Below are 14,157 nucleotides of genomic sequence, written 5' to 3'. Positions count from 1 at the left end.
AAAACTATTGTACGTGATGATGGTGTCTTTGAAACAATCTCTCTTCCATCTTGTTGGCAATTTGATCAAACAACTTGTAGAAAAGCCCTTGCTAGGATGATTATTGTGGATGAGTTACCTTTTGCTTTTGTAGAACATGAGGGATTTATATACTTTTGCAAGTGTTTGAATCCTGCATTTTCAATTCCATCACGTAAGACCATTGCTAGAGATTGTTATAGATTTTTCATTGAAGAAAAGAGAAAGTTGAAAACTATTTTTGAGACGCTCTCTTCTCGAATTAGTTTGACAACTGATGCATGGACTTCCGGTCAAAACTTGAGCTATATGTGTCTTACCGCTCATTTCATTGATGAGAATTGGGTTTTGCATAAAAGGATCATTAATTTTTGTCCTCTTGCTGGCCATTCTGGGCATTTGATAGGTCGAGGGGTTGAAAAGTGTTTGATTGATTGGGGACTTAAGAAAATTATGACTGTAACGGTAGACAATGCTAGTTCTAATGATTTGGCAGTTGATTATTTAAGAAGAAGACTTAATCATTGGGAATCTAGTATTTTGGATGGAAAATTTCTACACATTCGTTGTGTTGCTCATATCTTTAATTTGGTTGTAAAGGATGGTTTAAAGGATATGGATTCATCTATTGTGAAAGTTCGTACTATAGTGAAATATGTTAGATCTTCTCCTGCAAGACTTCAAAAATTTAAATCTTGTGTAGAAGAAGAGAAGATAGAAAGTAAAAGTCTTGTTTGTTTGGATGTTGAAACAAGATGGAATTCAACATATTTGATGCTTGAGTCTGCTGTGAAGTTTAAGAAAGCATTTGATAACTTGATAATTAGGGACTCTTCTTGCTATAAGGAGATGATGAAGGTGAGTGGAGGTCCTAATGATGAGGATTGGAGAAGGGTTAGTCATTTCTTGCCAATTTTGAAGATTTTTTATGATGCTACTTTGATGTTATCCGGTTCTCGTTATGTCACTTGCAATAGTTGTGCACAAAGTGTGTTTGCCATTGGTTTAGAGATCTCTAATTTGTGCAAAAGTGATGATGAAGGATGTAGGAAAATGGCAGAACAAATGAAACTAAAGTATGATAAGTATTGGGGTGACATTCTTAACATCAACTATTTGATATTTATCTCCATGTTACTTGATCCAAGGCATAAGATGCATCTAGTTGATTGGGTTGTGCGTAATTGCTTTGATGATACCAAAAGTACACTCTTGAATTTGAATGTGAAGATTCTTATTGATGAATTGTTCAAGCTCTATACTTCTTCAATGCCTCAAGAAGACAAGCAAAAAAGTTCCGCTTCAAATAGTGCATTGAATAATAGGAATGAAAATCGTCAAGGGGAAGTTATGGATTTTGCAAAGTTGTTGACTTCAAGGTTTCAAATGGAGGTTGGTTTTGATCATCCTCAGAGGAACAAATCTGAGTTGGATAAATATCTAGAAGAACCGCTTGAGAATGATTGTGAAAATTTTAATATATTGTCGTGGTGGAAGGATAATCAAAGGAGATTTCCTATTCTTGCAAAGATGGCCCGTGATGTACTTGCTATACCTGTGACAACTGTTGCTTCTGAGTCGGCTTTCAGTACTGGGGGTCGCGTCCTTGACTCATTTCGTACTTCTTTAACCCCAAGAATAGTTGAGGCCCTTATTTGCACTCAAGATTGGGAACGTACAACAAAGGCTGTAGTAATTGAGGAAAGTTTGGCATCATTGGAGCAACTCGAAGAAGGTTTAATATTCTAATTATTTTATTTAATTTTTAATTGATTAATATCGTTTAAAATATACTAATATTGATATTTATAAGTTGTTCATTGTTGATTTTTGTAGGAATGAAGGAGTTAACTACGGAGCAACCAAGCTTTATAATTGATGATGAGAGTTATATGACTTAAGTTTATCGTATTAGAACTAGAAAAATGTCGAGGTACATCATCTTGTAATATTTGATTGAATAAATTGTTGAGATAAAATATGTGAAGTTGTTGTGATACTGTGTTGTTTTGTTTATTGTAGAATACTAGAATATAAGCTCAACTTGAGATGAAGCCACTAGAAACCAGAGTAGACCAGAGTAGACGGAACTTCAAGCCATTGAGATCAAGCTTTAAAGATTATAAACTATTGGGTCATTTGGGTGAACCAATGTCTTTTTGTTTTAAAAGAAATATGCATGTAATTTTGTTTTAAAAGAAATATGCATGTAATTTTGGCATTTGAAGTTATGAGTTAAATTCATTTTCAAGCCTATGAAAAAATTAAAATATAGAAAAAAATCGGATCAGCGGATATCCGGCTGTCCGATCCGATCCGATCCGGTGTTTTCGGATCGGATAGTGGTCGGATACCGGATCGGATACGGATCGCAGATTTTTTTAAAAAAAGAAGCGGATATCCGATCCGAAATACCGGATCGGATCCGATCCGTAGGTTTGCCCACCCCTACCTTTTCCCATTAGGTGGGGTCGGCTGTATGAATCCTTTTACGCCATTGAGTTCTATCTCCTATTATATCATCATCTATATTTAAATAAATTTTATCTTGTTTTATTGTTGCTAACCAAGTCTTTTTTGGTCTTCCTCTTCCTCGTTTTATATGCATGTTTATCATAGTTTCACATCGCCTAACTGGAGCATTTATTGGTCGTCTAAGTACATGTCCATACCATCTTAAACGTGTCTCTCTGAGTTTTTCCTCAATAGATGCAACTCCTACTTTCTCTCTAATGCTCTCATTTCTTATTTTGTCCATCCTCGTATGTCCACACATCCACCTTAACATCCTCATCTCTGCAACTCTCATCTTCTGCTCATGTGCTCGAGTCATAGCCCAACATTCAGCTCCATATAACATAGCAGGTCTAACTGCGGTTTTATAGAACTTACCTTTAAGTTTAAGAGATACTTTACGGTCACATAAAACACTCGACGCTCCCCTCCATTTCACCCATCCTACTTGTATTCTATGTAAGACATCTCTTTCAATCTCTCCATCATTTTGTAAAAATGATCCTAAATATTTAAATCTCTCGGTTCCGGGCAACTCGTCCTCTCCTATCTTAACAATTGTTTCATTACTTCTAATATTGCTAAACTTAAATTCCATATATTCCGTCTTTAATCTACTAAGCTTAAAACTTTTCCCTTCTAGTGTTTCCCTCTAAGATTCTAGCTTAGCATTTACTCATTCACGTGTCTCATCTACCAAAATAATATCATCTGCAAACAACATGCACCACGGTACTGTGCCTTGAATGTGTGCAGTGAGTTCATCCATAATTAATGTAAAAAGATAGGGACTTAGAGCTGATCCTTGATGTAACCCTATCTTTATTGGAAATGCTTCAGTTACTCCACCTGAAGTCTTTACTCTGGTCGTTACATCCTCATACATATCCTTAATTAGTTCAATATATGTTACGCTAACACATCTCTTTTCTAAAATTCTCCATATAATTTCTCTTGGGACTCTATCATATGCCTTTTCTAAGTCAATGAATACCATGTGTAGATCTTGTTTTTGCTCCCGATATTTTTCAATTAATTGTCTAAGAAGATGTATAGCTTCTATTGTCGATCTTCCAGGCATGAACCCCAAATTGATTTTCTGTCACTATGGTCTCCTTCCTTAATCTTTTTTCTATTACTTTTTCTCAAAGTTTCATAGTATGACTCATTAGTTTAATACCCCTATAGTTTGCACAATTTTGTACGTCTCCCTTATTCTTATATAAGGGAACTAGAGTACTTATCCTCCATTGATCAGACATTTTTTTCGTTTTCAATATCATGTTAAATAATTTTGTAAGTCATTCAATACCTTGTTTCTCTAAGCACTTCCATATCTCTATCGGAATATCATCTGGTCCAACAGCTTTTCCATTGTGCATCTCATTTAAAGCTTGTTTTACTTCTGAAGTTTGAATTCTACGATAAAAATTAAAATTTCGATGCTCATTTGATCTAATTAAATTACCTAAGTTAAGTTGGTCACCTAAACCTTCATTAAAAAGTTGATGAAAATACCTCTTCCACCGCTCTTTTATTTCTCCATCGCTTACTAATACCCTATTACATTCATCTTTAATACATTTTATTTGGCTAAGATCTCTTGTTTTTCTTTCTCTCCCTTTAGCTATTCTATAGATGTCTTTTTCCCCTTCTTTTGTATCCAATTTTTGATATAACCGTTCAAAAGTTTCATTTTTTGCTTCACTCACTACTTTCTTAGCTTCTTTCTTGGCTATTGTATATTTTTTTAAATTTTCCTCATTCTTACAAATATATAATTCCTTATAAGCTATTCGTTTTTCCTTCACTTTCTCTTGTACTTTCTCATTCCACCACCAAGATTCTTTACTTAGCGGTGCATGCCCTTTTGACTCACCAAAGACACTCTTAGCTACTATTTTCAACTTTGATACCATCTTATCCCATGTTGTATTAGAGTCATCGTATATTCACCTAATGCTTGTACTTCTACCTTCTCTTTAAATATATGTTGTTTCTCATCCTTTAACTTCCACCACTTAATTCTAGGAATTATATATATTTTCTTTCTATTGATACTATGTTTAAGGTCATAAGCATTTTAATTATGATAAATTCTATAAACTAATAAATCAAATCTCTTTATTTGGATCACTCGTGAAAGTTTTAATAATAGTTACTTTCCAATAATTACTAAGGCTTCTATTTTCTGAAAATTAAAATAAATTATTACATAAAAATAATCAAATAATTTTTTATCTTTCTTCTCTTCTAATTTGAAATTACAATTGGAAAAGGGAAATTACGAAACTACTTGTGCAAAGTATTGTTTAATACTAACTTTTTTTTTAAGTATTAAATCATATGGGTAGATTACATATCTTATTATTTTATTAATAATATGTCCTCTTTACTAATTAATTTGGGTGGAGCTAAAAATGAAATTATATTAATATTTTTTTTTCTTTTAAGATAATTTCAAGGTTTATTCATAATTTCTACAAACACATAAATGAATCTAGAGTTCAAGACTCTTGTGTATTATTTGAAAATTTTTTCATTAATCAATCAATGATCTAAAATTCGAAACTCAACTGCGATGTATTATTGAGAATTTTTCTCATTAATCACTTAGAAATCTAAGGGGGCGTTTGGTACGCACGTTTTCCATCTTCATTTTCTGGAAAACGTGCATTTTCTGGAAAATGGTGTTTGGTTTGCGTTTTCCACGCGCGTTTTCTAAAAAATTGGCTATCGTTTTCTAGAAAAACAGAGAAGAGAATGACAAAAAGTCGTTTTCTGTTTTCTAGAAAACGCGCATTTTCTAGAAAATGAAAATGAAAACGGTGCAAACCAAACGCACCCTAAAGTTCTCTATAAGCCCACTTCTTAGAATTGATAACACTAGAGCAAAGAAGTTTCTATAAATACTTTGGGATGGCGATGTTACAAAGTATACTTCCATTGCTTTTTGGCTAAAATTAAGTATGCTACTTCTCTGGGATTCTCGAGCGTCATCCTAGCATTGCACTATTGTATGAGTCTGACACACCCTTACTCAATTTAATATATGATATAAATAATTAAATTAAGTTTTTAAGAAAGGGAGTTCGTTATTAGCACACGTTCATTCATGTATTATATTATACACGCAACCAAGGGTGAAACCGCATATAACTTTGTTACTAAGGGCGGAGCCATGTATAACTTTGATGAGACAGTTGTCCCTGTATTAACCCGCAACTCGTATGCACGATCAATAATATATATGCAATTGGTTGACTAAAAAGAAAAAAGGAAACCGTGTTGTCTCATTTTTAAAAATAAAATAAAAATTGTTTGAGCAAGAAGACGTGTACAACTCGTAATGACGTTAAAATAACAGTTTGCTTCTCGTCCTTGTGCCAATTTTGAAGCCATGTTGTTGCTGCAGTTATCCACCCACCTTCCTCTCTCTGCCCCCCAAAAGTTCTTTCCAAATCAGTGTAGAATTCTGTATAAAGATCTTTGAATATAAACTCTTCGCATTGCTCGCACAAGAAATACAATAGACCATCCCTGCAGAAGCACAATGGCAACCAGGGTGAAAGGGCTATTCAGAGGGTTCAAGCATATATCAAAGATCTTTGGTAAATACCTTCACTTATCTGTTCTTTTTTTTAAAAAAGGAAAAACTTTCATGTTTTATTTTTTCTTCTTCTTCTTGTCCGGTAGTTGTTAAGGAAGATGAAATGGAGATCGGGCATCCAACAGATGTCAAACATGTCGCACATATAGGCTGGGATAGAGACTCTGTCCATTCTCCAAGTTGGGTATGAAAAATAGATATTCCAATCTGAGTTCTGAATGTGATCATGATCTTTGCCGTGATGAAATGCAGATGAAAAGGTTCGATTCCCCATCGGATTTCTCTTCTCCCAGCAATGTTGGGCAATCTAGGAGATCATCTTTGGCTTCTCGAGGTACATTCTTCAATCATTCATCGTCAGCAGCTAGCAGAAGATTGCAATATGACTGAAAGTGCCGTACGTGTTTTACGTTGTGCCAGGATTGGATCGACCGAGAAGCATTCAAACATCGTTTCGATCAACTTGTAGCTCTGAAACCGACGACAATTCTACGACTCCAAAGAAGATGAAGAGGAGAAGACACAGAGCTGCATCCTCCTCTTCTTCATTAACACATGCACATTCGAAAAGGTCTTCAAGACTGAGAGCTCCATACGTAGCTTCATTGGGAGATGATCATGAAGCACAAGACCAGCTTCGTGGAGTTTAAATGGTCATTGGATTGTGAATGCAAATATATTTGCGTGAAAGCTCATATCATACGTACAATTTCGACAGCAATTTCTTCAATAATTCCTTTTTCTGACAACAATTTAGACGGTTGATTTGTGCTAACACTTGTGTATCTATATTTGCTTTGGAGCCAGCATTAGAGATCATTAATGTAAATGTAACGGATCTATATTTTTTAGGATTTTATTATAAATAATTATAAACTTTAATTGATTGAATAATTTGATAGATAATAAATGAGTCTCCTAATTTTATAATAAAATGAAAAATAGCCTTTATTATAAAAGTGTGGTAGTTGATTAATTTTTGCCCTGTTATTAAAATATAGACATATAAATCATAAATCATAGTAATAGTTGACATTCAAATGGGATAAATTTGATTCTATTAGTAAGGGTAGTATCTGAATCCCACTCATTACTTGCCATGTGTATACCAATTAATAATTGATATGATTTATTCAAATTTTAATATTTTTAAAAATAGAAAATTATACCCAAAACTATTATATCAAAAATATGATGTGATATTCATAAAAAAAATCCTTTAAGTCATTTATATATCAAATTATATTCATCTGTAGGAAACAAGGTTAGCACATAATGATTAAAGGAGTAATATACATCAAATATCCATAGAAAAGATTAATATGCATGCATCAAATATCCATAAATTCATAGGCACAATTAGAGAGTCCATAGGCTTGTTAACCATCCAAAGTGAAGGCTTATCCTACAGGTAGTCTACTAACATGGACAAAGGAATTAAACAAAGCCCTCTATTCTTCAGCAATGAATATTTTTCATTTGTCTCCTCAGTCAAATTGAACTCTTCTTCAACTTCTTTCAGCCTTTCGTCATTCATGACCTAAAACACCAACTCATTTAAATCAAACTAGAAAAGACATCTAATATAAATTAACTATTTAATTAGAAAATTGGAGGAGAAAAAAACCTGAGGTATGCCTTTGTGAAGAAGGCTCTGATAATCCTTCTTGGTTGGATTAGTAGTCAAGTAACTCTCAGTAATCTGTTTGAAGATTAAAGGAATATATATTTCTTACATAAAAATGATTATAATCCTAGTAAATAAATAGTCAAATTTAGGTTCTATAACCTTGGGGCTATTAACAGGTGAGCTAGCAGTGTCTTCCAAAGAATCATCATCCATTATTAATCTTTTCCTCCTCTTAGGAATCAGTTTTGTGTAGTCCTCTGGCACATCAACTTTAGCAGACGGTTGTTGCTGCCGTGCAAGAAAAGTGGATGGAGCAGCATCATAAATGGTGGAGAGGGTGGCAACACTGGAGGAGTTGCACCCAGAAGCTCCTGCTGCAACTTGTGATTTCTCCTCTGATGCCATGAAGTCCTCCAAGTACATGGTCCAGCCGCTCTCCTCTGAGCCATCCATGGAGCAGGAGAAGGAGTTGCTCATAGATGAGTTGATTGATTCCTCCATATCTCGTATGGTGGAAATTGAATGGCCTAGTGGAATTGATTTATATGTATCAAAAAGGAAGACAAGACAGATATTGAAGGAGTAAAAGCTGGGTAGCTTGAAAACAAAAAGTTGGATTGTGACGGGAAGAAGAGAAATCATGGATGGCTGGGCATCACCGCACTGTCAGAATCATTCTTTTTTCCTTATATTTAACACACAATCTATCATTATTGATTACTGCTGATTGATTCTCAACAGTTTTTACAGTTATTTCCAGGGCTTAGTTGGCTGCACGTCTTCTAAAATCTAGATAAAGTTGTATAGAAAAAACCATCAACATCACACTTATAATTGGAATTCATTTATAAGATTTTCTCCATGATTTCCTTCTAGATCTGCTTTTTTTTCCCAAAAATAAAGAGAAGGTTCTTCTAAATCATCAATAATGCACCTGCAGGCCTGCCCACAAACTACAAAACTTTTCCTAAAATAAAATTCTCTGTTCCACTTCTTTTCCGATTGACTTGATACCATAGAAATAAAGAATGCAGATAGATAAAATTTGATTGTGAAACATCAACTGTTCTTGTTTTTTAGTTTCAGTTTCAGACCCTCATAATCTTAGCCTTGAATGATCAATGATCCTCCATGATACTGAAAGGTGCTGTGGACATGGAGGTGGGTCTGCCCACATGGGGTCTGCAATTAGATTGCAACCAACAAATGCTCGTGAACCGGTTGACACAACTTGATGCCCTATGTACGCCCCTACAACGATGGATTCTGAGCCTACTACACAATTTATTCTGAAAAGGACCTCTATGCTTTTGGTGAGCGCGAACCCCACACTCCCATGTTCCTCTACCCATCAGCATTCATGCACTCAAGAAATTTTGCGCCGGTGTCTTACAAAATTCTTGTCTGATTCATGAAAAAGTTTTATGATTTTTCATTGTGGGTGTTGAAGATTGAGGTGGCCCTAGCTAATAAAAGGGAAAGTGTGCATGAGTGTAGTAACTATCGTTGATTATTGGAGAACAAAAAACCAGAGGATGCATTTATGGCGACCTAGAATCCGATAGCTTGTCACCATGATGGAACTTGTCGACAGCGTCGTTTCTTTTTTTTCCTTATCTGCGGAAGATTGGATCAGACCTCCTTACACAGTGAATTATCATAAACAATAGTATTTCCCATCTTGACATGGATAGTGAGGTGAGGTATCAGGAGGATGTGGTCTGCTTCACTTTCTAATGAAAAAAAAGGAATCAATTGAATTTTGATTTTTAAATTTATCGTTGATTTAGATTTTTTTTATTGGAATCTCAGTATCTTTTAACTTGATAGGCGCTTAATAGGTTCATTGTTTTCCCTAATTTATGAAGTATCTTTCGGATCTTCAGTTTCTTTGTTACTTCATTAATTTTATCTTAGTTCTGGATCATACATGCCCAATGACTGGAATTTGATGATGTTATATACTCGAATTGCTTCTGCTTAGGTAAGCATGTTTGTCACGCTGAATAATAATTATCAGATTATTAGGATAAAAAAATATAGCACATCAAAACTTTGGTGTTATCCTTTATCATGCATGACTAATTTCCCTTTAATTTTATAGCAGTGGTGCGGATGTATGTGGACCTACATATTCTATAATTCTTAAAATACTATTCAATTCCAGTTTAGATTAGTTCTTACCTAACATTTACAATATTTATCATGGGTTGTATCATGTATGCCATGAAGCCAATGTGTGTGCGGATAAACTAGCAAAATACAATTTAATCCAATTGTTATAATTGTTTTTTGGATGAAACTCCTCCAGAGCATAAGCCTTTTCTTTGCTCCATGATTCAAGTTCTAAGACTCAAAAGCCTAGCAATGCACTTGATATATGTAGCAAATCAATCAAAATGCAGAAAACAATTGTAGATGCAAAACATCCCGTCCCATCCCACTATTCCACATCATTCAGCTCATCTTCCCTGCTCGAGAAGGAATAGCTTTCTTGGTGAATATGATCATCTAATTCTGACTCTTTCTCTTCAAGATGTCTAGTATCTTCCACTATCACAGAGCTGGCAATTGGTTCAGCTTCAGGTGTTGTTGGTTCTTCAGGGCCATTGGTCCTTGGATTAGCCAGGTACTCGAGAGCAATGACCACATCACTGATGAGAGGCCTTATGCTTGCCTCCTCTTGCAGGCACATTGCAGCCACAGCAAGAGCTTGATACAGGCCCTTTATGGGGTACTTCCCCTCCAGCCGTGGATCAGCCACTGCCACGAATTTCCTCTTGTCCTTGAACAATGGCTCTGCCTGTGCACATGCCAATACAAAGGCCTGATCATCAAGTACTGAGATCAAGTTGAAACAACAGGACTAGTAGACGTACCCAATGGACCAAGTTCTGCTCACGCGTCGGTTTGGTCGTGTCGATAGCTCTCCTTCCAGTAATCAGCTCCAAGAATACAACTCCGAAACTGTAAACATCCGACATCGTTGTTAACTGGCCTGTCAATGCATACTCCGGAGCACAATACCCATAGGTCCCCATCACTCTGGTGGATACATGAGTCTTGTCTCCAGTCGGACCGAGCTTAGCAAGGCCGAAGTCCGACAACTTTGGGTTGTAGTCGTCGTCGAGAAGGATGTTTGATGCCTTAAAATCTCTGTAAATCACTGGTGGGTTTGCAATCTCGTGCAAGTATTGCAGTCCTTTGGCTGCACCAGCTGCAATTTTCATCCTTGTTAGCCAGTCCAATGGCTTAGTATCTGGTGCCAAATCTGGAAGTTTCATAAACCAAGAGAAAGATATGAAATAGGAGATTTCAAGGCATGGAATCTGAATTTGAAATGGGATATAATACAGTACTAACCTAGTAGATGATCCTCCAATGAACCTAACGGCATGCACTCATACACTAAGATCCTTTGTTCTCCATCAGCACAGTAGCCAAGCAACTTAACAAGGTTTGGATGGTGTAACAAGCTCAGCATGAAGACCTCAACCAGGAATTCCCTGTTGCCTTGGAATCCATTTCTGTCAAGTTGCTTCACTGCTACAATCTGAGATAGCAATTGTGAATTTGAGTCACTCAAAAGCTATGAATCTTGTGCAAAATTATGAAGAGGTATTGAAGTTGGCGTTACTTCGTTGCTGCCTTTGAGTTGCCCTTTGTACACCCTCCCAAATCCACCTTCACCCAGTAGGTTTTCCGAGTCGAAGTTCTTCGTGGCAGCTGCCATTTCGCGAAATGTGAAGACACGGGCGGCGATCTTCTCACTGCCTATGCGTAGCATCTCAGCTGCAAGTTTTTGCCTCCCGTCATCTGTGATGATCAGAGAATATCTTCGCATAAATATTTGTACATACTTGAAAATTAATGGAAATTAGGACTTGCCTGATTTGAATGACATCTTGTTAACAAGAGAAACCAGATTGTGCCCTTTTCTCAGCGCCTTCTTCTTCCTCCAAAATATCTTTTTCCTCAACGTAGTCCTCTCCTCCATCGTTGGCTTCTTCATCTCATCCTTTGACAAGCACAAACAATCCCCCATTCTTTTGTTTCCTTCCTTTCCTCGACTAACTTAGCGACCTCACCAACCTTAAAGCTCTCGAGAAGCTGATCGATATCGCCACTCAGGAAAAAGAAAGAATAGGAGAAATGACCAAAAAATAAATACGATATCTTCGATATGACGGAGACATGGTTTTTGGAATGATGGTTGGGAGAAGGATTGAGCTACGTTTTGCACCAAGAGATGAATTGAAAGGGAGAAATATAATTAAGTTGATGCAAATTTGAACTCTGATGGCATTATGCCAAACAATCTCAGCACTCCGTCCATTAAAAGAATCAGAGTTTTTGTGTGTGTATTTTATATTTATATCTGAGAGTGGTGCCCAACACATGCGATGCAAAGGCCAGAGCAGGAACTTCATGAGCAGCACTTCTAGATCATGCAAGGGTGTAAGATATTACATGAGATCGCCTTTGAATTGAAAAAAGTTCAACTAACTGAAATCCAAACAAGTTTAAGTAACTGATCGGTATTATAAAATGAGAGGTAATTGTCTCTTACTGGGGAAAACACTTGAATTAAAGTGGGGCTTCTTTATAGAAAAGGAAAAACAACTATGGTACGAGGGACAATGGGGGTTATGGATGAGTCAGTGTACAGATTCCGCGTTTGATGGATGAAGCGAGGACAATTGTGACTACTTGAGTCGCTTAACTTCTCGTTCCTTCTGTTTCACTTCTTGGATGAATCGTCTTCTTGCTTGCGTCTTTGAACCAATTTGTCACATTGTTTTCAGCTACACTAGGATGAGAAGTCAAGCGTCTTTGCACCGTGATCGTGCCCGAGGCCCCGAAAGCAAGGCCGAGAAGACGGCCCGCTGGTAAGGATGACTCTTACATTAACCAAAAGACACTTTATTGTTTATTGTCGTACGTGTCATAAGAAGCATCAACAACCGATCCAGTGAAAGGACAGTCCGGATTCTCTGAATCATAATTTACAGTGCAAAAAATAGATCATTATATCCATTAGTTCATTATCACATCTCATGATCGGGATTGATCAGGAGTTGACATCGGTGTTACTTTCAACTCAAAGTTTGAAAACAACAATCCTCAGTAGTATAGTAATTATCACATAAAGTCAGTGATCCAGTGGTAAGAGCCCGGGACCCCCTAATGAGGGGTCAACGTCACGTGGAGGTCAAGGGATCAGGTGGTCCGTCGAAGAAGGGTGAGCCGACCGGACTCATGCGAAAAGGGCAGGTCGATCGGTCTGCCAGTAAACATCTGATAGTAATAGGCGCCCTGACAGGGATCGGGGTTCCGACGCTCAATGAAACAGTAAATAATGACCGAGCAGAAGGCCTAAGAGAAGGCAGGACATAATGGGCTCGGCCGGCGCAAGGAATTAGGGCCGTCCGGACGGCGCTCTTCGTCTAGGCGGCCGGACGGACGTCCTGACCGGCGGTGGGTAAATAGGGACAGGAACATCTGCTGACAGCCGTCAAGTCGTATGGCTAGGCCATACTCCTAGTCCGACAACGGGGTGTCCTGTTGTCCCATCGAAGGCGCGATGAGACTGTTGTAGTATGGCGTCAGGTAAGCTTTCTGACAAACACATACCGAGGTATGGGCTGCGGACACGTACACGTCTCGGTGGGCGTGTAGAAGCTCTTTCACCGCTCTATATAAAGAGCCGCAGACTTCGCCGGAGGTACGCGTTCTATAAGCTTTGGAGCTACTTTTTCGACCACTTGCTTGCCTGACTTGAGCGTCGGAGGGTCGCCGCCGGGAACCCCTTCCCGGCCCAACTTCTGTGCAGGGTCGCCGGAGCTTCGTACGACCAGTCGAAGACCCACATCAGCAACCGGAGAGCGCCACGTGCCCAGCGTCCGTTGAGTCAGCGTTCGGACAGGATCAAATTGGCGCCGTCTGTAGGAACGCTCCTGCATCCGATCGGAAGCAATGGACGAAGCTGGACGACAACACATTGTGACGCTTTCGAACGAGGAACTCGACGCTCTGATCGAGATAAGAGCCGCCAAGCTCGTGGAGCAAAAACAGAAAGCCACAGCCGAGCGGCCGGAGCAGCAAGCAACATCAGCGTCTGATGGTCGAGCGGAAGCACCACCGGCCACCGTTGCATTTCATCGAGCCCTATTCCGCACCCCTGAAGCCGTACCAGCTCATAGAGATAGGGGATCTTCTTCGAATGAGATGCCTAGACGAGATGACAGAAAGGGGAAAGCCCCCCGAGCGGACGCATCACCCGAGAGGATTAATCGCCAATTTTCAGAGGCTATTCTGAGAGATCCTCTACCGAAGCACTATGTGCCTCCGACGATCGGCGAGTATAATGGGACAACTGACCCAG

At 38.0% G+C, this 14,157-nt stretch overlaps 3 protein-coding genes across 3 annotated transcripts; 1 reads left to right on the top strand and 2 right to left on the bottom strand.

Annotated features, from left to right (window-relative positions):
* The first annotated feature begins 6,085 nt into the window (after positions 1-6,085).
* On the top strand, positions 6,086-6,792 carry LOC122030367 (CRIB domain-containing protein RIC10-like). The gene is made up of 4 exons (XM_042589576.1): positions 6,086-6,143; positions 6,229-6,326; positions 6,395-6,476; positions 6,563-6,792. The coding sequence occupies exons 1-4, from the start codon at positions 6,086-6,088 to the stop codon at positions 6,790-6,792; spliced, it is 468 nt and encodes a 155-aa protein (XP_042445510.1).
* Positions 6,793-7,423: 631 nt separating this feature from the next.
* On the bottom strand, positions 7,424-8,324 carry LOC122028615 (vascular-related unknown protein 1-like). The gene is made up of 3 exons (XM_042587458.1): positions 7,932-8,324; positions 7,770-7,844; positions 7,424-7,682 (listed from the first exon to the last, which is right to left on the bottom strand). The coding sequence occupies exons 1-3, from the start codon at positions 8,271-8,273 to the stop codon at positions 7,548-7,550; spliced, it is 552 nt and encodes a 183-aa protein (XP_042443392.1). The 5' UTR covers positions 8,274-8,324; the 3' UTR covers positions 7,424-7,547.
* Positions 8,325-10,096: 1,772 nt separating this feature from the next.
* Positions 10,097-11,769, bottom strand: LOC122030366 (probable serine/threonine-protein kinase PBL23). Its single transcript, XM_042589575.1, has 5 exons — positions 11,661-11,769; positions 11,410-11,588; positions 11,136-11,325; positions 10,652-11,043; positions 10,097-10,575 (listed from the first exon to the last, which is right to left on the bottom strand). Exons 1-5 carry the CDS (start codon positions 11,767-11,769, stop codon positions 10,216-10,218), a joined length of 1,230 nt encoding a protein of 409 aa, XP_042445509.1. The 3' UTR covers positions 10,097-10,215.
* Between the last annotated feature and the right edge of the window lie 2,388 nt (positions 11,770-14,157).

The sequence above is a fragment of the Zingiber officinale genome, chromosome 10B, assembly GCF_018446385.1.
Source record: "Zingiber officinale cultivar Zhangliang chromosome 10B, Zo_v1.1, whole genome shotgun sequence".
Classification (NCBI taxonomy): Eukaryota; Viridiplantae; Streptophyta; class Magnoliopsida; order Zingiberales; family Zingiberaceae; genus Zingiber; species Zingiber officinale.
Note: the sequence above shows the minus strand (reverse complement) of the source record. Positions and strands in the feature narration are given on the sequence as shown.

What these genes read in the sequence shown, in the direction of transcription:
- LOC122030367 (XM_042589576.1), top strand. Translation starts at nt 6,086, where the DNA reads ATGGCAACCAGGGTGAAAGGGCTATTCAGAGGGTTCAAGCATATATCA. An exon ending in CTGTCCATTCTCCAAGTTGG is followed by an intron (nt 6,327 to 6,394) that starts GTATGAAAAATA and finishes GATGAAATGCAG; the next exon opens with ATGAAAAGGTTCGATTCCCC. An exon ending in ATCATCTTTGGCTTCTCGAG is followed by an intron (nt 6,477 to 6,562) that starts GTACATTCTTCA and finishes ACGTTGTGCCAG; the next exon opens with GATTGGATCGACCGAGAAGC.
- LOC122028615 (XM_042587458.1), bottom strand. Translation starts at nt 8,273, where the DNA reads ATGGAGGAATCAATCAACTCATCTATGAGCAACTCCTTCTCCTGCTCC. An exon ending in CACCTGTTAATAGCCCCAAG is followed by an intron (nt 7,845 to 7,931) that starts GTTATAGAACCT and finishes ATCTTCAAACAG; the next exon opens with ATTACTGAGAGTTACTTGAC. An exon ending in TTCACAAAGGCATACCTCAG is followed by an intron (nt 7,683 to 7,769) that starts GTTTTTTTCTCC and finishes TTGGTGTTTTAG; the next exon opens with GTCATGAATGACGAAAGGCT.
- LOC122030366 (XM_042589575.1), bottom strand. Translation starts at nt 11,769, where the DNA reads ATGGAGGAGAGGACTACGTTGAGGAAAAAGATATTTTGGAGGAAGAAG. An exon ending in AACTCAAAGGCAGCAACGAA is followed by an intron (nt 11,326 to 11,409) that starts GTAACGCCAACT and finishes TTGCTATCTCAG; the next exon opens with ATTGTAGCAGTGAAGCAACT. An exon ending in AGCAGAACTTGGTCCATTGG is followed by an intron (nt 10,576 to 10,651) that starts GTACGTCTACTA and finishes GCATGTGCACAG; the next exon opens with GCAGAGCCATTGTTCAAGGA.